This window comes from Cnephaeus nilssonii (assembly GCF_951640355.1).
Source record: "Cnephaeus nilssonii genome assembly, chromosome: 8".
In the NCBI taxonomy this organism is placed as follows: domain Eukaryota; kingdom Metazoa; phylum Chordata; class Mammalia; order Chiroptera; family Vespertilionidae; genus Cnephaeus; species Cnephaeus nilssonii.
The window spans coordinates 27,944,278-27,970,276 of NC_137079.1; the positions used below are offsets into that span (position 1 = coordinate 27,944,278).

Genomic DNA, 25,999 nt, shown 5'->3' on the forward strand with positions numbered 1-25,999 from the left:
TCGACCTCCTGAAAGTCAGTTTAAACACCTTCGGGTGCCCAGAGGAACTCACTGTACCTCCGGGTAAGCCTGTCCTGAGCTGGGCGGGGAGCTTCCCTCTCTTATTCAACCACAGAACACAAATGAGAAAGATCTCTGCTGTGGTTCCTAGACTAGTAATTCATCAAGGAGAACAGACCACCTGCCCCTCACACCCGAAGAACGGAGAGAAAGCTCAGGCCCTGCTGGTGACATTGCCTCCTTTTCAGTGTAGTCCTCGCAGCAAAAATGAAAGGCCACTTCATCCCGTTCTTGACACTGGCAAATACGAAACGTTTCTCCCCCTAGGATTTCTCACAGTTCTGGTCCTCACAAAAGTACAAAAATCAAGACAGCAGAGGAGAGAGAGAGAAAGACGTTTTAGGAGAGCCTGAAACGGCCCTGGCGAGCCGTGCAGGGAACAATGAAGGAAGGGCCTCTTGTCAAGAGTGCCACTTGCGGGTACATGTTTTACAAGTCAGCTGACACGCTAAGTGGCTTCCAGCTTGTAGCCCTGAGAACACCCTGTAAGCAGGTTACATACATATACTCGCACACATCACATGCCCCTATTTTATAGAATTGAAAACTGAAGCTTAATACCCAAGATTTTCCCCTGAAGTAAATGGCACATCTTCCCTCCCCTCTGTACTCTGTTGCCTCAGTGTAATTTACTTATCTGAGCAGATCCTGTTTTGACATTAATGGGGAGAATGTAGACCTGAGACAAAGAGTTACAAACTGTTCCATCTATTTCAAGATGATCTTAATCCAGAGAAAGAACTGTTGGTTTCAAATTGGTCACTTCAGCCTTCTTCTACAGCTGGGTGAGTTATCAGTGTAGTGCCTGACATCAGTAAAAATCACTCATGCAGAATATCTACCATCACCCCACGGTGCTGGGGAACATCCTGTTGACAAGTAAAATGTTAAAACTAATGGGATCTTAAAGAATTTTGTTTGGGGCTTTCATTTGTAGTTCTTTCACATAATTTTTTGCCAAGAGTTGTAAATGGTCCTGTGAGCATAGTATTTCACACCAAAGACATTTTCATGATTTTATTTGTCAGATGGGAAAAGGTTGAGATGAAATATTATCCATAAGTTTCTACTTTGTAAGTAAGTTTTTACACCATTGGGAAAGCGGATGGCTATACTGTCGTAAAACTCTTGCAGTGGGTAAATAATTACATTTTAAAAGTAAATGTCACTTAAAAACAAACATGAAATAAACTCAGTGCACTTGAAGAAAATTCACCTTGACAGATATATGTGTATATTCTTTTAAACATCTTGCAATTTACTTGTTGTGCTCCATTAGGAAGCCACTTTGTTTTCCTTTATACAGTGAAGGACTTCAGATATCATTAGCACACATACATTTGGTTTAACTTGACTGTCCTATCAATGATCAACTATACTCTATTGATAATCAATATGATTCTGCTTTTTCCTTATGTGAGGTTCTTGCTATATGCTGGGTTTTAAGTTATACAGTCTCCACACAGGGACTTGTTAGAATAAGTTTCTATATACAAATTTAAAAATTGTCGCAAGCTAAATGAAACTATTTTGTCATTGAAATTATTTATATCCACTCAATATATATCATTTCCTATGACTGAAAGAATCTTTTTAGGTATAGTATTTAAATACTATAAATGTTATTTTATAAAATTATAGATCTTTAAATCTGCAAGAACCTCAGTGATCATACTTTACCAACGAGTAAACTGAGGCCTGGAGACATGAAGGGACTCTTCCAAGCTTGTGTAGCGGGAGGATGGCTCTGCTTCAACTTCACTCAGGGGTTTTGAATCTCAGTCCAGCACCTTTTCTATTCTACTCTTTCTTTAGTACTAGGTAGAAGGAAAGGAAGAAAAGGTAGAAAGGAGAGGAGGGTGCAATATTCTATGGATTGATCTTAGTTGTTACGTAGTGAAATCCACTGGTTTTGAAGTCAGGAGGTCTAGAGCTTGGCTTCTGTTCCTGTTTTGCCCTTGTTTTGGTGTCTTGGGGAAATTGTTTAACCTTTGGCATCATTTTCTTCAAGTGAAAACTGTCTTTTCTGAATCATTTTATGTATCTGGCCTGATGGTTTGTTTTTGTTGTTGGGGAAATGAACCCTTAAATATTCTTATATAAAATGAAGTTTCTTTAAGTCTTTATTCCCCAGAGTTCAGATAATTTATAAACAAGTAACTATATTTAATAATAAAATTATAGTCCCCTATAGCTTCCTAGAAGCTGTTATTCACTCCATCCCACAGGCCTACAGGAGACCTGCTCAATGACCAAGTTGTGCTTCTGCTTATTCTTAGCTCCCAAAGCAAATGGTTGATTTTCTCAAACATGGTTTTCACGTTATTAGAAACGTAGCAGAAAGGTTTAAGATGACAGGGTTGGGGTGTAGTAATGTTACAGAATTTACCAGGTGACCGAAAAATATGCAGGAGTACAGGAAAAACCCATTTATTCTCAGATGTTTCTTATGTACTAGTACAGGACTCAGGGGAGGCTGTTTCTCCCCAAATCCTGAGCAAGCCAATATGGAGGAAGCTTTCCCTTTATACCCTTTTGGTTTCTTTGTCTCCCAAATATGGGATGGGGCTTCCGGACCTTTTGCGGGCTTTGCAAAAAGCCCCATGTGCTGGAATGGGGGCAGTGAGACCACATCTCAAGGCCTGGCCTGGCGCCAGCACTGATAACTCCGTCTGGGGGTTGTGTATTGTTCATGGTTTATGGCCTCTAGTACTTAGGTAAACCGGTCTTGCAGGACCAGATAATTAAAGAAGGAGCAGTGACTAGACTACAGGCTAACAAGAATGTGCATTAGGTTACTGGCACATATTCAGATTGCTAGCCCCCCAAAATGTCTCATTTTCCCCATCAGTAGCCTCTAAGCAATGTTTACACTGTTTAAATGGTGTTTTATATCATTAAAAACTTGATCCAAAGAAACAACAATACTCTAGAAAGTACATAATATTTCCTATTAATATAAATATATATCCTCTTTTGACTCATTTCATGAAAACCTATACTAGTAAAGTATTCATACTTTTTTTATTATACACGTCCTTTTATCGTTGAAAGAAATCACTATTAGAAGACTGTACCATGCTTCCACAAAGGTCTCATTGGTCAGACAGTGTGACAGCTTCATGCCTAAACCATCAGTGGCCCAGGGAACTCTGCCATCATGATTACGTGTGGCCAGTTAAGAGTCACTCCTCCCCTCCACTTCCCTGGGGTCTGTCTAGGGGCATGTGACCATTCTGAGGAAGGCGTTGGTCAAATCTGCGGATAGGCAGGGCTTTATCCGCTGTTTTCATGGTCTAGATGAGAGAGAAAATAAGGCAGTGCCAGCAGAAGTGGTCATTAAAGAATCCCGAGAGGGGATGGACCTGGAGTCAGCAGGGTTTGGTAACCAACTGGCTTGGGAAGAGGCAGAAAGGTCAGGAAGCCAGAGGAAGGCCAGATGCCTGTCCTGGTATCTTTGAGAAATATATGCTGAAATATTTATCAGTACATTTGAGGTGAAACAATACAAGGTGTTAGATCGGTGGAGTCAGGCCAGACCTCGGTTCAGCAACCTTGGTACTTGAGTTCTGACAAGAAAGAATTCAGAGCCAAGACTCAGACTATAAGAGAAAGTTTATTTAGAAAGTCACAGAGGTAGAGGACGTGAGCGTAGAAGAAATGGGCTCCGTAAACAATTTACAGAAGCAAAGACGGGCCCTTGGAGCTTAGGACAGAGAGGAAAATGGGCCCCGGGGTGGGGTGGGAGGGCGAGGGGGACAGGGGGAAGAAAGGTGCAGGCCTGCTCCATAAAAAAAGCCACCAAAGTGCCAAAGTAGCCATAGTTTTAACAGCCTATATAATAAATTAATGGACTTTATGTACCTTTTAAATTATATCTAATTAAATGATTAAATTAAGAAATCTGTTTTCAAAGGGAAACAGGAAGAGTTGCTGCATTGCCATCTCATTCTTGTTTTTAAAAGGTACATTACGTTGCCCTGGCTGGTATGGCTTGGTCGGGGGGAAAGGGCAACCCATCATTGTTTCTCCATTGATCTCTCTCTCTCTCTCTCTCTCTCTCACACACACACACACACACACACACACACACAAATCTATTTTAAAAAATCTTTTCAAAATATACCTTCTGTTTAATATTAATATTAGAGCCCCAAAGGATGATTGTCAATTTTAGATATTGTAACGTATTCAGTGAAGTTAAAGTGAATCCTTCTAGTTCGTTGAGCTATCCTGTTCTCAAATAATTCTTGGCCTTGAAAAATGATGCAGGGTTTGGCTAAAGAAAAATTCTATCACATGCCATTGCAAATGAAAAAGCCTCACACTGTTAAAAGTTTTCAAAAATTTTGTTATTAACTGCCTGTAGTGAAAATTTTATATTTGGGAATAAGTTCAAAAAGTTAACTATTTCCAATGGGCCTAATAAAGAAAGGAAGAAATAAGAGCAGAAGCTATAGCTTGATTTTTTCTTTTTTAAGGCCTCGTTGCAATATGTGCAATGTGTAATACTGGGAAGAACTGTAATGAACTTTGGTTTAAATAATGGAAATAACTAAAAGCTTCACATATTGCATTGTTCTGTTTTACCACACACCCATTCTGTATCTCAGTATGCCTATCCAAAAGATTGTTATGACTAACTTATCTTTTATACCATTTCAATTCCTTTTATTTTTTCTTATTATATATTGCCCTATAGGCCTTCATTGCCTGAAATCTTTTCCAGGAATTATAAACATCCCAGCAAAAATTTTCTGAGGAAACTCTCTTCATATAGAGTAATTGACCAAGTAACTAGGAGATTAGTCAACTCACTAAATGTTTAAAGCTGCAATTTTTACCACATATAATGAATTGTCACCATGGAAGCAAAAGGAAGAACCAAATGTTGGGCCTTCTTTCTTAATTGTAAATAGGTGTATCGATTTGGGTAGCTAAATTGCTATAGTAAATGATCCCAAATTGTATAACGACTCAAACACAGTTTATTGTTTATCCAGTTGTCCACGGCAGATGTTCCTGGTGAGCAGGTTGCTTCCTTTTGTGCAGAAATAGAGCAGCCTCTTTCCATTTTGGCTTCATCATACCCAGGGACATCATTTTATGTATCTGGCTTGCAAAGGGGGAAAGAGCGGGAGGGACCCTGGTTCTCTAAGAGACACAAGTCCCTTTTACTCACCTTCCACTGGTAGGCGTCCAGCTGCAAGTGGTGCTGAGAAACAGTCTGGGATATTCCCAGCAACCGCCCTGTGCCATGGAGAAGAAGAGGGACTTGGGTTGACAAAAGGGTGTCTGTGTCACACCAGATCACCTTTTTATCCGTTTCCTGATGAGCCTGCTTTAGTGAGGTTTCTTCTTGGGTCAATGCATGCTTTCTCCCTTTACAAGCCAGGAAAAAGCAATACAACAAAGAAGTAAGTTTTTGGTTGCTTTTCAGAAGACAGTTTGTTCAACATTAAAAAATATATATTAATTCTAGAGGAAACTGTAGAGATTATCTCATCCAACACTTATACTTTATAGATAAGGAAGGCAGGTCCCCTTAAAAAATGAGACTTTTGCTAGAGGTTATTCAGGTCATAAGAGACAGAGCTTAAGACCTGGGGATTTTAAGATGAAGAGAGGGGGGTACCTTGTTCCTTTCTTGGAACTCAATTTAAGGCATTTTAACAAATAATATGAATACTCTAAGAAGACAGAATGTTTCCAAGTCTACTTCTGATAGCGAAGAAATGATGTTTTAGTGCATCATGGACCTCAGTTACTACAAGTAAAAGAAATATTTCTTCAGAGTGTTCTGTAAGCTGCTCTTGTTATCAAGGAGACAGGCTTCATATTTGAGAAAACATTATTTTATGATGAGTCCTATCTCTTGTCAAGAACTTTTATTGTTGGCTAGAAAGGGAGTGGATAGTAGAAATACTGGAAATTCTCAAATCTTGTAATCAGCCCTTTGTTTATCACTCTGCCCCCTCTACCTGTCATCCAACACTGTAGCCACTGGACCCGTATGGCTATTGAGCACTTGATATGTGGCTAGTCCAAATTGAAATGCTCTGTGAGGATAACATATATACCAGATGTAGAAGACTTAGTGCTGAAAAAGGGATGCAAAACACCTTACAAATTTTTATATTGATTATATGTTGAAATGATAATGTTTTAGATATATCAGGTTTATTTAAGTTAATTTCACCTGTTTTCTTTTTACTCATTGTAATTTTAAATTATATATGTGACTTTCATTATATTTCTATTGGATAGTAAGTACTGCCCTAAACTTGTCCCCAAAATTAATGATATTATGATTTGTGTCTGAACACCTCTCCCTTATCCTCGTCAGAATGAGTAAAAGTGGTAGAGCCAGGTTTCTTAGAACTAGCTCAATATACTTAAATATTTAGTCTTATTTAAACTTATATGCACAAACTAGTAACTTCATCTTTACTTGAGGAGTGATTGTGATACAGTGTTATCGTAATGCAGTAAAACCTTGATCATTCTGGGGGAAATGACCATCAGTACCTGAGGTAAGTAATGTTTTAAAAGAAATGCACTTCTCTTTGCTCCTAGGGATGTATACTAACATAACCAAAGCGAAGTGCTGCTTGGCAAAATAGGCCACACAAAGTAATAGGAAGAGCACAGCTTTTATGATCCTAGTAGATTCAACAGTGAATTCAAGTCCTTATTTTAGCTGAACAACTTTAGGCAATATAGCCAACTTCTCTGAAACTCATCTCTAAAATGAGATGAATAATATCTACCTAATAAATAGTGTTTGTCATAAAGATTAAAGAATTAAGTGAAATAATAATGTAAGTGAAGTTTCTGGCATAGGTAAAGTTTCCTGAGAAACTTACTCTGGGTCAAAGATTAATTTATGGGAAGTCGGTTAGGGATTAGTCTCCAGATCATACCAGGGAGGGTGGGTGGAGAGCTGTGGAGGAGAGAGGAAAAGAAGCTGGACGGTGATGCAGTATCAACAAAGACCTCAGCTGACCCTTGTGGAGCTCTGAACCAGAGGTGGCTCTTCAGAGCTGTCCTGCTGTGGGTGGAGGAGCCAGGCAGCCATTGATGCATCATCAGGTGCAGATGATCCCTCCCTTGGAACAGTGAACTTGGACCAGGCAGCTTTCCTCAGCTCAGGGCAGCACAGAGGGGGCTGACAGGTGAGCCGGGGTGTGCCCCTCCTTGCTGAAGGGGCATCTGGGCAGCCCAGCAGGGTCCAGGCAGGAATGTTCCTTATCCTCTCCTCCTATTACAAAGCTTGCCTTATCATAGGACAGTGTGCTATGTGTTGTCTGAAGTTAGCATAATCAATTTGACTATTTGAACTGTTTCCTGTTACAGACAGTGACATTTTTTAACTCATCCCTGGAAGCATATGTGTAAGTTTTTCTAGAGGATAGTCCTGAGGGAAGAACTACCAGCTCATAAGGAAGACAAATTCAACTTTATAAGATAATGGGAAATTGTTTTCCAGAGTGTTTGTACAAAGGACGAACAAAACAGGTGGGATGGACCCCAGGAAATTTAATGATGATGGTTATATTCTACTTCAAATATGGGCGGTTTGAATGGTGATTATTTTTTTAATGTATTTTATTTTTATTGTTATTGATTTCCGAGCAGAAGTGAGCGGGGGAGATAGAAATATCAATGATGAGAGAGAATCGATGATTGGCTGCCTTCTGCACGCCCCCACTGGGCATTGAGCCTGTGTGTGCCCTTAACTGGAATTGAACTTGGGACCCTTCAGTCCACAGACTGATGCTCTATCCACTGAGCCAAACCGGCTAGGGCAGGGTGATTATTTTTTATGTTTAGTATCTTACATAAACATTATATGTATTATTTTGTGTATAACAAACATTACGTAATAAAAATGCCCCATAAGAGGGAATAGAAAGAAGTTGTTCCTAGTTCCATGAAATCCTTCAGGGGTCTTCTAAAGTACATGGAAGTAATTATTTGTTTCTAAAGTATCTGGTGCCTTGTAGAGTGGTTTATAACATATTATGACAGGAGACATGAAAGATGCTACTAACCAGTTACTCTTATACCTCACCCTTGACTTTCCTGTCTGCAGGGCTCATTGGAGCTGCCAGGTATCAATGACTTGTGTCTGCAGCTTCCTCTGAGAGATATTAGGGTTTAATTTGCATTGTCAGCCTTCACCTAATCAGCCCCCGTTGTGATCTCGGGATCACTGTAACGTTAGCTCGCATCAGCCCTTTGTTTCTGCTGTTCTTTGTAAAGAGGCTTTTTCCTTCTGCTAGAAACCTGTCTTCTTAGTTCAGTCCCCAGAGAACTGGAGAACTGCACAGCCTCGCTCTGGTCCCTTCTTCATGCGATTCGTCTTAGATTCTCTGTTTCCACATCCTGGCTTCTCCTGCATAAAAATGTGTATTGGATTGTGTTTAATACCTAAGAGTTAGGGAATGCTATAATTTTCTACCACATACTTGGCCTCTAGATCCCTTGAATGATCATCACCACTATCTTGAAAACCATTTTGTTTATCAGAATAATCTTTTAATTTTTCTTATTTTTCAATTATAGTTGACATTCAGTATGTGGGGCAAAAGTAGGTTACACTGTTGAAAAACAGTTTATTCTTGTATTATTATTTATTAATTATTGTATTATTTTTCATAGGACCAACTGTAAACCTACTTTTGCCCCGCCTTGTATATTAGTTTCAGGTGTATAACTTAGTGACTAGACATTTATATAACTTAGGAAGTGATCACATAGTTATCACAATATTATTGACTATATCCCATATGTTGTACTTTACATCCTCTTGACTTTTTATATATGCCAATTTATATATAAATAGTCCCTTAGTCCCTTCCCCTTTTTCACCCATTCCCCAATCCCCTCCCATCTGGCGGCCATCAATTTGTTCTCTGTATCTCTGAGTTTGTTTCTGTATTGTTTGCTTCTTTTGTTTTTTAGATTCTACATGTATGTGAAACCATGTGACATTTGTCTCTCTCTGTCTGACTTAGCATAGCACCCTTTAGGTCCATCCAAGGTGTCACAGATGGAAAGATTTCATCCTTTTTTACTGCTGAGTAATACTCCACTGTGTATATGCAACACATCTTCTTTATCTATTTCTTAATTGATGGACACTTAGATTGCTTCCACGTCTTGGCTATTTTAAATAATAATTTTAATTATCTAGGTAGGAAGTGAAAAAAGCTTTCATCTGGAGAAGTCACCTTACTTTTTAATTAATTAATTTGAGTTCTGTTGAATGTTTTCTCCAGAGATTTGGGGAGCAAGTAGTGGTGGGAACAGATGAGCAGAGTTGGCTGGCAGGGGCTGGGGTGGGTGAGAGTGGTGGGTAGGTGTTTGTGGCACAGGAAGAGGAATGTTTTATTGATGAACATTTGCTATTTAGTGGCTTGGACATTGGTAGGTACCAGGATCTTCTTCATCGTTGTTACTGAAGTAAAGCTCTGGCTTCACCTACTTTATTGTTTGTCTCATAAAACTCGGACAAGAGTATATGCAGATCTCAAACTCACAAGACTTTCAGAGCATCAGCGTCTAGCTTTACAACCCAGTTACCACATATATGGCACTTACATATCAGGTGTTATGCTAAGTGCTTCATCTGTGTTTCCTCTCCACCATCTCCCATAATGTCATTTGTAGTAGCCAGGATTCTGACTACAAAAAAAGAAAGGGAGGGACGGAGGGCGGGAGGGAAGGAAACTGACTCTCAATAACTTAAGGGTAAAAGGCATGTATTGGAAGGTTATTAGGTAGCTCACAAGGTGGATGGGGAGGCTGTTTGAGAATCACAGGAGGAACATGAGTTCCAACTAAGGAAGGCTGACAGCAGAGGAAAATGCTAAGTTGCTTCCATGGGAAAGATGTGGTCATGACATCAGCTGCCGCCACTATTACAACAGAGATGCTCTGTCACTGACTGTGTCTTCATGTCACTCTCTTGGGAGAATCAAGGGGCCAAGCTAGGTCACATGGGTTTGTTCCCAGCCTACAGGACAGGGCCCATCCTATGTCCTATTCATCCCTCAACCTCTGGCACAGTGGGGGTTTCTGCTAAAGTAGGAAATTGTTCCTGTGAGTAGGCCCAAATCCACAAATGTCCATTGAGTCAGATTTCTCCCTTTTTCATTGAGATTTTGAGAATTTAAGTAACTTATCCCACTTGATACATCCGGTCAGTGATGGAACCAAGCTGTGAACACAGGTCAATCCATCACCATGGCACTTCCCCACCGCCTTTACTGCTATTAACCTTGTAGAAGCCACAGTTAGGGTCTTAGCCACATTGAAATTTAGATGAGGCAGAAAGTGTTAAGTAGAAATCTGTTGTCTTATTTTGTTTGAAGGTTGCACATTTCCAGTTGTTCTGGTGCCATAGAAATCCTTCAGGTGTTGTTAAGGACTCCTTTGGGAGTAGCAGTACTGTAACCAGCTGGTTGAAGGAAATGTATTTGAAACAGCCCTGTATCCTTTAAACTTTGAAAAGTCTGACTCAGTTCGAGAAGTTGATCATCCGATGCCCATGTATAGTGTAGCCATTAGCTATTTCACAGAAGACTAGACTCCTGAATTTGCTCCAGTATTTTTCTAAACCTTTCAGGAGTTTACTTGAGAGTGAGCTGGTGCCAGCCCAAACTCCCAACTGGACCATCCACCCCCGGAAATGACCTGGAGCCCCAGGGCACAGTGTTGATATTAAAGGGATTTAAATTGTTCCTAACTCTCTGTTTCTTTTCTTTGATTGGAATTCTGGGGAGACCTTGCTGATTAAGAAGATAAAATAACATCCATGTGGTACCACCTCTTTGGTTTACTGTCTTTTTGAGAATGAAAGCCAAGGAAAAGTTTGGAAACAGAAAATGTCCCCAAATTAACAAGTTTTGCAGCTTCTTGTGTAACGGTATAGCCACTGATACTACTGTTGTGTTACAGTTGCTTAGACTATTGTTCCCGCTCTTTCCTGTTCATCCTTCAGTCCCACCTCAGCCTCACGTCTTACTTTCCTCGGGGAAACCTTCTGGAAACCTTGAGCACCTTGTGCTGCGGCTCATAGCAGGGACATAGGACCTGTTTCATCGTTGCTGTGGGATTATTTGATTATTTACTAATTAATGATTATTTGATTAAGGTCTATCTCAATGTAAGCTCAGTGGGAGCAGTAGTCTGTTTGGTTTTGTTTATTCTATTTCTAGTGCCTAACAGAGTAAATGAGGGAAATCACAAGGGTGAACAGGATTAAACAGGTGTTTTGTCCCCTGCACTCTGCAGCTTACAGTTACTTGTACGTGGCACCAATGGTGACCATTTTTTTGGAGAAATTACATATGACTTGAAATTAAGGACTGCTGCAAACTACCAAGTGAACTAAACAAAGAAATGGAAAATGAAATTGTGTGGTTTTAGATGACTTTCTGATAAATGAAAGTGAGACAGCAAAATGTGGCATGCTCTCTGCCACATTTGGGGGAAGGGGTAATGCAGGTAGAGTCATCTATTTTGATTGGCAGTGTTTATTCCTTGGATAATTTCTCTTTGGTGTGAAGCTCCTCAATGGCAACCATCTCTGACCGTGGCACGGTGCCTGGCATGCCTTAGGCACTTAGGGAACCTTTGTTGAATTGACACTAAATGTTATAAAGAGATTATTGAATTGAGCGGGCTTATGGAACAGAATACTTTCTTGGCACTTACCATCCCATCTGTAATTATTAGTGTACTCATTGGAAGAACAGCTTTTGGGCCTCTGGAATGATACAATTTCTGTGTTTGCATTTTGTATGTATTTGGGGGTAGAATGTAGAGCACCTTCTTGCGGCACACAGAGAAGAATTTATAGTGTCTCAGGTATTCATGATGGGTTTTTCTACCCCTCCAGAAAGACTAATAGTTTCAAGATAAGGTTCTGTGTGTTGTTGTTTTTTCCATGTGACAGTTTGGAAAGGTGTGAGCTGAATGTGATAGTGTTGGTTATAAAGAATTGTCTTATGAACACTCACACACAGGTGCAGGCTTCCTTCTATATCTTCCTGTACTTCTAAAGAGCAATCTAACACATGACCCTTGCCTAAACGCCTTACATGACTGGCTTTGGTTTATGAAGGGAAAATGATGTTTTCTCAAGTTTGGGACTATTTCACGCTTACAGGGTGTGTTTTTTCCCTCAAGAATGTTATTTAATTTTGAATGTAAGAAGGTTCTATTTAAAGGTTTCTTCCCCATCCTGTTGCTTTGTATGTTGGAGGAACAGATGGCACTAAAGCATGTGATAGTACAGGCAGGACTGAGGGCTGGTAGAGTGAGGAGACGTAGCCTCATAGGTAGAACATGTCATAGGGATTTTGACTTGCAACTGCCAATTACTGGAGACAGTGATTGTTCATTAAAATTAGGCTTAGTTTACGTTTTGGATAATGATTTATGAACCAAGGAAACCCATAGCCCCACTGCCAGACAGAACTTTTCACTTTTGTGTCCAGCTGAGACGGATAAAGAGAAGGATTATCAGACCTTTACAGAAAGGGTCCATGGACGAAGGGGAGGGGCTGTGAAATGTGCTCATTAGGCTGAGATCGGAGGATCAGGAGACCAGAGAGCAGATCCAGTGTCTAATCTGGGAGAAATTATCTGAGTCCAATTTCAGAAAATAGTCCGTGAGGCCTGTCCAATCCGTTAAAGTGGTAGATTGATGACACATGGCAACAGGGTTGCAGTTCAGACTCCTTAACACAGATGTCAGCCAGGGGAGCCTGCATGAGGCTCCTGTAGATGGACCACCTGGGGATCAGGATGGAGTCCTAGGGTCTGAGCACGAAATGAATGTAGGCCGCCACCATCTGTGGGGGTTCAGCACGAGTCCCAGGCTAGAAAAGTGTCAGCTGGGAAAGCCTGGAAGAAGACGTGAAAAGTAAAGCAGGAAGTAAGTTTTTATCTAATTTATCTATTTTTTTATTTATTGATTTGTTTTAGAGAGAGAGGAAGTGAGGGAGGAGAGAGAGAGAGAGAGAGAGAGAGAGAGAGAGAGAGAAACATCAATCTGTTGTTCCATTTATTTTTCCATTCATTGGTTGACTCTTATATGTGCCCCGATTTGGGGATCAAACCTGCAATCTGAAGCATCGGGATGATGCTCCAACCAACTGAGCTACCCAGCCAGGGCTAATTTATCTGGTTTTCATATTTAAAGCCATTCGTTGTTTCTGTGTTCTCTCACTGACTACAGTAGACATCGTTTTCTAAGAGGTTAACTAATTTTGCTATCACGTTGCTGTATGGGAAGCAATAGCACCCAGAGAACAAAAGGATGCAGACCTCAGTCCTGCCATGTCTGGGTCAGGAAGCTGCCACACTTTCTTCTGGACCCTGAGACCAGTTCCTGAGCTCTGGGTAGACTGGATTATTTCCGTCTCCTTTCTGCAGTTATTGTATGAGTGGCCGGCCTCCATTTCACTTCGGGAGTCAGTCTCTTCATATTGAATTTTCCATTTCAAGGTAACCATTCCAAGACTTATTGCAGTCGGAAAAGATGTGTGGCCGTGGACTGTTTAACCTTCAAGAAGCAAAGAACGTAGGAGAAGAACAGCCTCTATTGGAAATTAGGAAACCTGGACACAAGTCAGTTCTGTCACTTATTAGTCATGAGATCATGTTTCTAGGTCTTGGGGAATCTTCATTTATAAAATGAAGAGATTTAAGCAATTATTTCTAAGGACCCTTCTAACTCTACCGATGAGATGAAGTCCAAAGAACTATCCAGACAAAAAATCATTCATTAGTGCCTTTGTGACGGTAGCATCAGCTTCTAGGAGACGTTGAGCCATGTGACAGTCATTGCCAGAAAGCCCCAGTGACCGCCTGACTCCAACTTCCAGATCCGCATTCTGTCACTTCCCTCTGTTTCATTCAAACCAGTGTGATCTAAAGAACGAGAGCGAGAGCGAGCCATGCAATCCTTTTAAGTTAAGTGAATATTACATCCACCATTCTGTTCTGCAAATAAACTGAAGCTGATTTCCTCCCCTGACCTCCCACCTCTCCCCTCCCCTAGCCCTTCTATGTAGGTGTTAATTGTACCTCTGGACAATTGGTATTTAGAATTCATTACCACCTTGGCTTCTCTCCAGTCTGCAAAAGTGTTTTCTGCTTAATGGTTCCATGACATTTTCTGAGAGGAAGGAAGCATCTGCCTGGATACCATTGATATTCTCCTGTCTTTCTCATCTGCAAGTTTTCAGCTCACTGATATCCTGAAGGCAATCACTGTTATCATTATGCTGATAGAATTCCCTGTCCTTTCTACCTCCAGCCCCCAACTGAACGTGAGCTGCCTGAAGTGAGAGGCCTCATCCTGTGGGTATTGTATATATCCCCAGCACTAATCCCTTGAAGGCACACACACAATGTATGACATTGAGCTAATTTCTCCGGACCCTGCCTTTGGGTGGGTAGGGTTAGAGAGTTTTTCTGTTCACTGGGACGCTTTTTAAAAGCCTTTTAGGGCTTATGGACTAAATTGTGTCCTCAGTCAGAGAAAGCATCAGAAAGTGATGCCTTCCAGTTAATTAATTTACATAATGAAATTCTCCTACAATTTCTATTTGATGTGGAAGTCACCTTTATTTTCTGCTAAAGTTTCCATGGACAGTTATTTCTGTCCTTTTAAACAGCTGCTGCGCTCCAGGAGGCCTGTCTGTGTTTCCCAGCAAGCAGGCTCTCTGCACAGGCTGGCCAGCAGCTAAGCACAGTCATCCATCTCAGAGCAGGAGGGGCCGGACAGGCCACCCAGTGGGCCTTTGAAGTGTTTTGGTTTTTTTTTTGTTTTGGTTTTTTTTTCATTTCAAATCTAGTTGCAAACCCCATATGTACCTAACACCACGACTGTGGGCGATGTGAAATAAAAGGAGGAAAATAAGACATGTTCAGAGAACAATTGGAAAACCAAATGTTATTTAAGATGTGATATATTGAAGGCATAGTCACTGCATCCTTGGTTAGGGTAGCAAAAGACTGTAAACTAGGTATCCAATAATAAGACCCTGATAACATGTTGCATTTACACACTGGAATACTACATGCAACTACTAAGGAGAGTGAGGTAGCTTTATGTGTGCTGATGAGGGGAAAGGAGCAAGAAACGAAGAAGCTATGTCATTTATTGCCCGTAAGAAGGAGTAGCACACTCACTCACCCAGAGTACATGGCTGGATTGTCTGTGGAAGGTGCACAGGAAATTGGCAGGAGTGCTTGTTTCTGGGCAAGAGGGACTGGGAAGCTGGTGTGGGAAGAAAACTTAAATTTCACTGCATACTCTCTTGTTCCGTTGTGTATGAACTGTTTATTTTTCAGGAAAAAAATAAGTTGAATTTTTTTTTCAGTTTAATGACATGAAATTCAGTAGAGAAGGGAAGGAAGCTGACTATCTCCGTGGCGTGTATTTATTCCGCAGATAGCCCTTGAGGTCCTGCTCCTGCCGGATACTGCTGTAGGCTCGGAGATGCAGGTGAAGTCCGACGACAATGAATGCCGCACAGACGGGGCGATAGCAGTAATGATGGAGAAGGATGGGTGGAGGGTGCAGGCTCTTTAAGGAAGGGTGGCTGGAGAAAGCCCCTCAGAAAAGGTAACCTTTGAGCTGAGCCTCGAATGATGAGCAGCCAGCTATGTGGAGGATCAGGGCAGCACTACAGAGTTCCAGGTGGGAGGAGAGCAGACGGGAGTCATTCAGAAAGCGTCAGAAAGGACCTGAGCTTGTGTTTCTTGTGCGGATTGAGTGGATGCGATAGTCCAGTGTACTAACCTGGGATGAAGCAACCGGCCTGGCTGAAGGAAGGTGGTGGGAATGCCATTGGAAAGTGGGATAAAGCCAGAGCAGCACAGGCCCCGAGGGCTGGGGGTCCTGCCCTCTTCTTTGAGGACGTACTCGGATAAGGTAGAGGCATCATCTGTGGCTCATTCTTAGATGACTAGAGGCATTGGAGCTGTGGGCTTGCTCTGTCCAGGTGCAAATTTGATTGGAACAGAGATAGGGAAGGAGGGTGGAGGAAGGCTTATTATCTCCCTGACCTGCAATAAGGTTCATTTCTGGTTTAAAAAGGAAAGGGCAATGCAAACAGCCATTGTATGTGGAAGACAGTGTGGTTTGTGGGGTGGCTTTCAGTGAGGATCTGAATGCTGATCTGTCCTCGCCTCCTCAACGGACTTGTCCTCTGCAAAGTGGGGACTGTAACATCACTCACCCCCTTGCCAAACTGCCATGCTATCACAGTGAGATAGCGGGTTACCTCTGTAAAGCAGGTTAAACGGGTGGAAGTTTTTTATTAGTAACTTGAGGCCCGATGCACGAAATTCGTGCACGGGGTGGGGGGAGGGTCCCCTCAGCTCAGCCTGCACCCTCTCCAATCTGGGACATCCCTCTCACAATCCTGGACTGCTGGCTCCTAATTGCTCACCTGCCTGCCTGCCTGGTCATCCCTAACTGCCCCATCCCTGCCGGCCTGGTCACCCCCAACTGCCCCCCTCTGCCGGCCTGATCGCCCCACGCAGCCTACTTGTTCAGTCATTTGGTCGTCCCTCACTAACCCCCCTGCTGGCCTGGTGGTAGGCAGCCATCTTTGTGAGGGCGTGAGGGTCAATTTGCATATTACCTCTTTATTATATAGGATGACATTACCAAATAATAATGCCAATTGGGCAGTCTTTGAGCAAAGCAAACATAGGGTTGTCAATAGGGTCTGCAACTTTAAACGAAGTGATATATAACCAAATCAATTTTACTATGGGTCAGTTCATATAAACATAAGATAAATTCCTATGGCATCTCATCAAAGTTATAATGAAATGTTGTATTGGAGTAAAGATAGCATATTTCTGCTAAACTCTTCAGAAGTTGAGTTGTGTATCGGATTCCATTCTGCACATGCCAGCACATGGTTTTTATTCTTTTTGTGAACCCTTTTGGGGGAGAAAGGAAATTAAGTTCATCAGGAGACATATTCTAGCTCCTCATTATGGTGACTGACAAGGGACCCAGAGATGTGTTTCTTTTAAACCAGTGCTCTGAGTTTATAGCCACGTGGAGGCCGCTTCTCTCATGTCTTTTGCATAATCCTCTTTAAGTTTCTATCTGGCTCTGCTGTTAGCTCCTTTAAGGATTTTACCTCAGGCTTACTTGTGTTAAATGGAGCTATTTGCCTACAGGATCATCATATGTTTAAGTTAGAAATATGCATATTCTAAATGATCAGTTTTATCATAATGTTATAGTTACACCATTCTTTATGTTATATGCTTTGTAAAGTATAAAGTCGCTAGGGTAATTTTTAAAGTTTATTTTAAAGGGCAGTTACTCGGTTGCTTCAAATTACCTGTCAAGAGAGGAAAATGTACCTCAAAATAGCTAAAATAATGCCATAGACTCTAAACTCAGTGCATTCTTAAAGAAGAGGAGATTCCCACGATCTTCCAAAACCTATTCTCTTTCATTATTTTAGACCAAATTTTACCGAAATTAGTTGATGTCTTTGTTTTGCTTACAGCAGAATTGAAACATCAAGTACTTAAACGAGATGGAAAGTGAAAAAGCCTAGAGGAGGCGGGAGGCGGGGGGGGGGAAGCCGTGATATGAGGGTGAAACAAAACCAAGTCCACACGCCAATTTGCCTGGCCCATCCACAGTGGAGGAGACAGCCCCGCATGCCTTAAAGAGTGCTCAGGACTCGGCCACGTGCTACACAAAACTTGTGATCCGAGTCATCAAAGAAAAGTTCCGATTTGAGGGGTGGGATTGGCACACACTTCCCAGATGAACATGTTATTTATACAATCACTAAACCCTCCTTTACCTGGAGGCTTTTCTGGCTGACCCTCTCTACCCTCGGGATGTTAGGTAAGCGAGGCATTGCAATCCTGAGCATCGTGCCCCAAGCTAACTGCAAGTGTCAGGAGCTGACATTATCTGGGCTCCTAATAATCTCCAACTTGTAATTCTCCCTCAGAAGGTTACCGTGTTCTTGTGCCCTGGCAGCATGTGCAGCCCTTGAGAAAGCTCCTTGCTCCTTATTGATCGGCGTTAGCTTTATTGGTCTCCCCCTAAGCCAGATTTAAAGTTAACATGTCCTAACCATCCAGTCTTCTTTTTAACTTTTCAGTATGCCAGGGAGGCAGCGGAACATTTTTATTCTTGATTTCTCCTACAAGCTGACATAATTCCTTTTTAAATATCTGGCTGTAGTAGTCTAAGGTTCTAAGAAACGTTTAATTCAGAAAGCTATACAGTTTGAATTACCGTTAAACAATGCTCGGCCTGGATCAGGAAGGGGGAAAATAAATGGTCATTGAGATGCCTTTGTGGCTACTATCCATTTACCAGCCTGTAATTGATGGAGCCTTTTGATGTCCATCAGTATTTCTTTTCCTTTTGGAAATTTATCGCTGCTCCCACCCACAAGGTGCCTAACAGATTACTTGAGACTTTTATTTGTGGTATCTCTGTTTTGTTGACATTAATGAGCTTGCTGCACAATATCACCAGAGAAATAGTGTTGCTATTTGTAATGTTAATGAATTGCTTGCCTGGCCAGTTGCCATTTGTTCCAGTGTGTGAATATGGTGTGTGTGTGTGTGTGTGTGTGTGTGTGTGTGAGAGAGAGAGAGAGAGAGAGAGAGAGAGAGAGAGAGAGAGAGAGAGAGAGTGTATGTGTGTGTGTGTGTGTGTGTGTGTGTGTGTGTGTGTGTGTGTGTGTGTGTGAGAAAGAGAGCCCAGTAGCAGGGGTGGGATTGCATTTTTTTCCCTCTTCGCAGCCAGTGACGTGAGCTGTGCCTGGAACAATCAGAGTGGCTGCAAACGGGGTAGTTGAAGATGCTGGGGGAGGCAGCCTGGTGTGTGTTAGGCTAACGCGATCGCAGCGCTCCGAGCTGCTCAGGCACCACCCGGCAGAGCTCCTCCAGCATCAGAGCCTTGCAGCATTTGGAAAGTGCCTTTTTATTTCTCCAAACCCCTTCCCCAGTCAGCCTTTGAAATGATTGGCGTGAACAGTGTTCAGAGTGCCAGCAAGGTGCGGGTGAGGACCTCAGGTTCCGTGAAATACTCCCGGGAGGATTCTATCCGGCGGCAGTCCCACCGGTCAAAGTCTATGAAAATTTCCAACTCCTCAGAGTTTTCTGCTAAGGAGACCAAGGTAAAGAAATACCATGTTAAACCATATAGACAATTGTATGTTCGGATAACAGAATTCAATGCAGTCCTTGCCAGTGTCTGATGTTCAGTGACAGCCTGAGAAAGTCAGGTGTATAAAATGGCTCTAAGATAGTCAGTGAGATGAGGAGGGAGGGGGTATGTGAACTCCAGATGTACGGATTGCTGTGGCCTGGGTCAGTTTTGTAAAGAGCCAGCTTGTGGAAGGGAAGGCTGAAGCAGTGCTCGGAATGAGATGGTCATGGGAAAGTGTTGGATGGCACATTGATCTTGCTTTTAGTCTCACAGAGGTTGTCAAATGATTTGTCAGTGCCGTGTATTTTTAGAACATAGGGAATACAGAGACATCTTCTAGGATTTTATGTTTCAGGGAGTTCCCCTTGCATCTTCTCCTGCTCTCCCCCAGTATGTGGAGCTGGTATACAGTGACCTGGTCCTGTTACACCCCATTCTTGTCTTGTTCAGAGCCTCAACCTCAGGTGTATGTAATTGGGAAGGGTTTCTTCTTTCATGTTCCTTACATGTATGTGTGCTGATGCTGAGCTGCTGCTGTTAGTCACTGGGTTTTGTGGGGGGTTTTTTTAGTCTGTCTGTAGGATAATAGACTGTCTGTTCATATGAAATGTGAAGGAAGTGATTACGTAGTGAAATGGGCATTTACTACATGCAACATATTCTTGAGCGTCTTCCCACCACCATCTGTGTGAGCCGGGTACTCAGAAACACTCCCACTCCACAGGTTTAAAAATGGAATAATAGAATCATAGGATCACGGAACTCTGGCGGAGACGGAGAGGATTTTGATGGAGATTCAGAGGTTTGGTGATGAACAGAAAAAGCCTCAGGGGGTGGAGCTCAGTGTCATTTCAGTCTCCTCGGGGTTCTATATCCAGACCCACTGAGAGTGACACATGGCTTTTACCCTCCCAGTCCCGGCTGTGACATTTACATTATTAAAAGACTTTGGGAATGACATGTGCCCCTCAGAATATTGGGGGGAGGGGCGGATAAGGGGACAGAATACCTGAGTGTGACTTTAAGGAACATGTTGGCTTTCTATCCACCCCCTTAGATTATGACACAGTGGGATCCAACCCCATCAATCATTAGCAGACTTTCTAGCTGGAATGTCTTCAGCTGTAGCTCTTCCCTCCTTAGTATTTTGTAAAAGCTGTCGCTTCAGGGGGAAACGTGTCCTCACAGCCCTATTCCTGTGACCTGCATGGGGATGTGTTGGTTGCTACTGAAACTGTTCCAAGACCTCCTATGGTGTGGTAACCGGTGTCTCCCGCTGAGATGGTCCTGGGTGGCTTATTCTATTGTTAAATAATCAGATGTAGGTAGGCATGGTTCTCAACATACCTCTAAAATTGGCTTCTATGCAGAGGGCTGAGAAGCATCTTGAGGTTTTGTTTATGTGAACTATACCCACAGTATGCAGTCAGAGCTTTGGGGAATTTAACAGACCATCACCCACTATAACCAATCCCGAAGAAATCGAAGCATCAAAATGTTAGGTTACTCACCCAGAATCATGGCTGTGCACTTTCATGTTGGAATCTAGCATGGATGCAAGATGAAAAGTCCCTGCCATCCCCTCTGTTACACAGAACAGGCTCTTTTCTGGTATGTATCATGCAGGAGAAAGCCAAGCCTTTTTTGGGCATATTGCAAACATTGCTAGGAGTGAACAGGATAAAAGACTCCTGGTAGAATTGTGGTTAATAGGTCATCACATGGTACATTGGAGATTATAGTCAAATTATTTTTAAATTATACTTTTGAGGCATATGTGGTCTCTAAGATGTGGAATGTGTGTTGAAGAATATATCCAAGTTCCCAATATCTCACAAGAGATATTTTTATAGGATTACGTAGTCTTTTAAAATTGAACACCAGAAGTAGCTAATAGAAACCCATTAAACTAGAAATTAGATAAATTGAACTTAATCTGCCACTGGCCATTTTTGTTCCCTAAATGAAGTAAACTGAAAAACACTATAGGCTTGTACCCTGAAGGTAGTGAACTGAATTCTGTTATAGATGTGTATCAACACATAGTCCTGTCCACAGGGTACACATTTTACTCCAGAGGTTAATTATCAGAATTCCCACTCACCTTACTTAGTCCTATTAGTACTTTTTAGCACTTAAATCGGTATTCCTGCTAATCATGTAAATAACACTTTTTTGATTATCTGACACTTCATTCAAAATGCATGATGTCTAACCTAATGATTAGAAGTAATTACCCCTCATCCCCCCCCCCCCAAAGAAGGGGATGGGAACATTAACTTGTGATACGCTCCTGGGGTTTAATGTTGTCTCTTTGGAACGCTGGCTCGTTCTAGAATAGGTATAATAATTGTTGCCTTTTGTCAGAGTTGGAGTTAGAACATGTTTTATATTCCTTGAAAGTTTTCATTTTTTGCATTTCTCACTTTTGTTTTATTGTTCATTAAAAGCTAATGATTTGTTTGTGTCTCGATTCATTGTACACCTCACTCTTTATCTGATTTATTAATTTTTTTGTTCTTCATTTGAAGCAAGTGTTAAAGGATTGATACTCTTGCCTTTGATTTTAGCAAAATATCTTAAAAATTTTCCTTGTTTTCATTTTAAATTCAGAAAATTAACTTTCCCGATCCTTTGTGGTTCATATTAAATATTATTTAAACTACTGAAACACAGTCTATATGTTATTTTCTTTTCAATTTAATTCTTGTGTGGCCTTTTATTTTTGCTTTTTCTTTAAGTTATTTTAAATCCTTTTAAGACCTCTGGATAGAGTGTGGCTTTGTTCTTTTCTAGATAACATTCTTTACATCGAATTCTGAAGCAGGACATAAATGTCAAGATGTTTTAGAAGAATATTTATGCATTTGTAGAGAATGCATGTGTGCCTTTGATGTAAGTTATTCATCAGTTTAAGGGTCTGATATTGGAAGAGTTACAAGTGAGGCTCCTGACCATCAGGGGGCAGCGCAGACCTTCCTGCTGCCAGGTCCCCCTGGTTGCTCTTTGACAGAAGTAACATTTTGTAATCAATTTCTTAAAAGGTGAATACTCCAGAATTTGGTGTGTGTATTATAAGAAGATGGTGATTAAGCCTCAATTCTGTCAAACATTTCCGCATTTCTCCTCAAATATGAATTATTAATTTGAGTAAGTCAACTGTAGGTTTGAAACATAAACCAGCAAAAGTTCATGTTGATAATATTCCCTTTTCCTTTCCTGTCTCTTGCCAAACTACATTATACGTTGTACGTTGGGGAAATCTCAACTCATTGCTTTTGTTTCTTTATGTTGTTGGGGGTGACCCTAACATGCATGGTTGAATTCTTTTTTTTTTTTTTAATATATTTTATTGATTTTTTACAGAGAGGAAGAGAGAGGGATAGAGAGTTAGAAACATCGATCAGCTGCCTCTTGCACAACCCCCACTGGGGATGTGCCCGCAACCAAGGCACATGCCCCTGACCGGAATCGAACCTGGGACCCTTGAGTCCGCAGACCGACGCTCCATCCACTGAGCCAAACCGGTCTCGGCATGGTTGAATTCTTGAGGAATTTTTTTAGGCATAGTATGAAACTAGAGATTACACCAAGAATTTTCTAATTGATTATCGTCTGGATTCAGAATGAGCTACTTAAAGCTATTATTCCAAGAAATCAAGTTCTTCAGAACACAGTGAAATTTCAGAGTGGGTCCCCTGGTACTCCTTTGGGTGCTGCGAGATGAAAATGTGGGCTGTTTGCTCCTGCGCTCTGGAGCTGCGGCCTGGTGATCTAGCCTGGGTTTTGCTCACTAATTGGCAACGGGCACCTAGATGAGTCACTGCTCCCTGAGACTCATCCATAAAATGCAGGGGTTGACAAAACAGTATCTTTGTTCTGAACAATATTAATTTTAGAAATTTTGTGGGGGTTATTTCCTCTGTATAAGAAACCCAAAGATTGAGCTAGATTCGGGAAAGGAGAATTGTATATGTATTTTGAATGACCCTCTTCCTGTGCTGGATGTTAACCATAAACATGTTAACGGATGGAGGGCCTCGTTCATCACTTTGCCAAACGTGTTACAGTCGTGTTGAACAGCAGCATTGACTTGATTGTCCATCCTGCACTGGCTTTGTCTGTTATTTCTTTAGCATTGTTAGGTAAATATTAATCATTCCCCCCACCCACCCCGAATCAATCCATGCACAGAGGGACCTTAAGAAATCATTACAGCGCCCTTTTGCAGCCGGAAGTTTTCCGTGAGAGGCTTGCAGATTGCTGTTTCCTTCCTTGATCCCTTTGTTCTTTAGACTAAGTCTAGAGCCTGGGCGGGAGATCCGGGTCAAATGGATCATTTATATCTGCCTATTCAAAAGTGGTTATGTCATCTAATAGGGGGGAAATCCATAGTATTAATGTGAAAAATTTCCTGCAAATGTCTTTTTATGCATTTTTTATTCTTAAATTGAAGCAAAATATGTTACCCTCATAAATTCACCCGGTAGCTGGATACTTTCAGAAGGACAGAAGACTTAAACTATTGGGTCCCAACATCAAGAACTTCTCTTTACTAGTTATAACCCTGGCACGTGAGAGAAGCAGGAGGAGTTCTTTCACAAAGTAAATCTGGTGATGCAAAGATAAAAAAAAATTACCTCCAGAACTCTCATTTTCTTTTATTAATTCTACTATCTTCCCCCTGGAGTTACTTCTTGTGTTCCAAGATGTCATTGACTAGAAAAATAGGTTGGACTAGGTATTCCGTCACCAAAGGGATTATTTAGGAAAAAGGAAAGATTGCAATCCGGTGCATGCAGACATGGTGAACCACGTGCTCACACTGAACCAGACACAGATGGAGGAGGAAGTTAAAGGGAGTGGCTGTTAACAACCATAAAGCTCTGTTGTAAACAGGGTTCTCCCTGTAGGTTCTCACACTGACTTAGAGGTCTTCCCATAAGACCTAGCTCTTCCCACAGACCCTCTGATTGATTGATTATGTCCAGGTTAAAACCTCTGTCGTAATTTAATCAAAGGAATGCTTTCCCCTTGGGTGTGATTCTGCTAGACTAACACATTTACATGATTTCATATAATCTTGACTCCAAAGAGGTCTTATAAAGATATCTGGCCCCTTTTGGAAGTTAGCTCGACAGACTACATCATTATCAATAGCTGTTAACCCTCTTAAGACTTAAGTCAGCCTTGCCCCAAAGTAGAGTGCTTTGCTTTTTTTCACTACCTTTGGTTTTATTTTTAAATTATGAAGTTAACAAAATGATGCTGGTTTTTGTTGTTGGGTTTCTGAATTTCTCAGATCCTGCCAGCATTTTCTTGTAAATTAATACCTTTAAAAAAAAAAAAAAGGATATACAAATGATTCTTTAGGATGTTGAGCAAACTGTGCTCCTGATGACACTTGTTGACCCTTGAATGTAATTAAAAGCAGATCTTTACCACCACACACTGTTTGCCGGTTTCCACTTGATTAAAGTGCCAGTGGTGTGTGCTTGGTTTCAGTGTCTCTAAAATAACTCCCAGTGTCAGTACTGCATTTTTGCTGTGCTACACCCATGCCTTTCTAGTTGAACACATTCTCCCAGGGATGGTGTCCTAAAGCAGGTGTTTCTGAGCTCCCACACAGTGTGTGAACATTGTCAAGAAAATGCTGGTCCACACTGTCATTCCTGGCAAGCTCTTATAATACCCTTGTGAGAATCAAGGAGAAGGAAGAAAAATCTGTGAAATATCATTACAATGTCAGGTAAGGGGGAAAAGAATACTTGGATTTTTTGTTGTTGTTGCAGATCCTGGGGGATTAGTAGCATCCTGACACCAGAAGTTAACCATCAGGAGCTCTTGTGTGGAAATACACACAGTGACCAGGTTGCCTGCATTTTCCAGGATGGTGCCTTTCCTTGATTGCAGTCTGTTTCTAGACCATACCTGCTCACCTGGTTTAGAATTTGGGGATTGCATTCAGTTTATGGACTAATAGGAGATTTTTTTTATTTATTTACTCATCTCTAGTGGTGCAGAAACCATGAATAGCTGGGTAAGGTGGCTCCTATTTATCATGGGAGTTACTCTTCTATCTTTGATTATAGTTAAGATTTTGAGCATTATCTTATCCTTTATATAGATTACCTTTCATTGCATTTAAAAAATCCAGTCTGCCACATCTGATGGTTCAACATTTAGTGTATTGTCTGTGTACACAGATCATCTGATTTTTCAGTGGAATGTGTTTTTCTAGGTAGATTACTTGGAATGCTTCATGTCAACATTTTTAAGAAAGTACTGGCTGAGGCCCTCTCTTCATAGCCTGACTAGTATGGTGGCAGGACGCTGATTGTAGCCTTCAGTGAGATGTTAGAATGTGAGATAGTACCCCAGGCAGCTGGACACCTCAGTATCCGTGTCATCACCAGATTCAAATCTGAGGAGCCAGGGTTTTGTGTGATTCCGCTACAGGCACGCCTCATTTTATCGCGCTTCGCTTCGTTGTGCTTCACAGGTGTTTTTTAGAAATTGAAAGCAAGACCCTCCTCTAGCAAAAAGATGACAACTTGCTTTATTGTGGTGGAACCATACCCGCAGCATCTCAGAGGTATGCCAGTAAATCAGCCAAGCCAGGAGCCCAGCTGCTCCGGAGAGGGGAGTTCATTTCTGCCCAGCTTTTTACTGGAGCTCCCTTCTAGTCCAGCATCAGTACAC

General features: G+C 41.5%; 1 protein-coding gene across 9 annotated transcripts in view; it reads left to right on the plus strand.

The window, feature by feature from the left end:
• Window positions 1-25,999, plus strand: part of PSD3 (pleckstrin and Sec7 domain containing 3) — a 517,431-nt gene that overhangs the window by 383,487 nt on the left and 107,945 nt on the right. For 7 of the 9 annotated variants that reach the window (XM_079778598.1, XM_079778601.1, XM_079778602.1 and 4 more), the window contains one exon: window positions 15,536-15,589. The exons of 1 other annotated variant lie outside the window; for it this stretch is intronic. In XM_079778598.1, coding sequence (XP_079634724.1) covers window positions 15,536-15,589 — 54 coding nt within the window. Of the gene's footprint in view, window positions 1-15,535; window positions 15,590-18,823; window positions 19,266-25,999 lie in introns of those variants that run through there. One more of the 9 variants, XM_079778600.1, reaches the window with a different exon arrangement.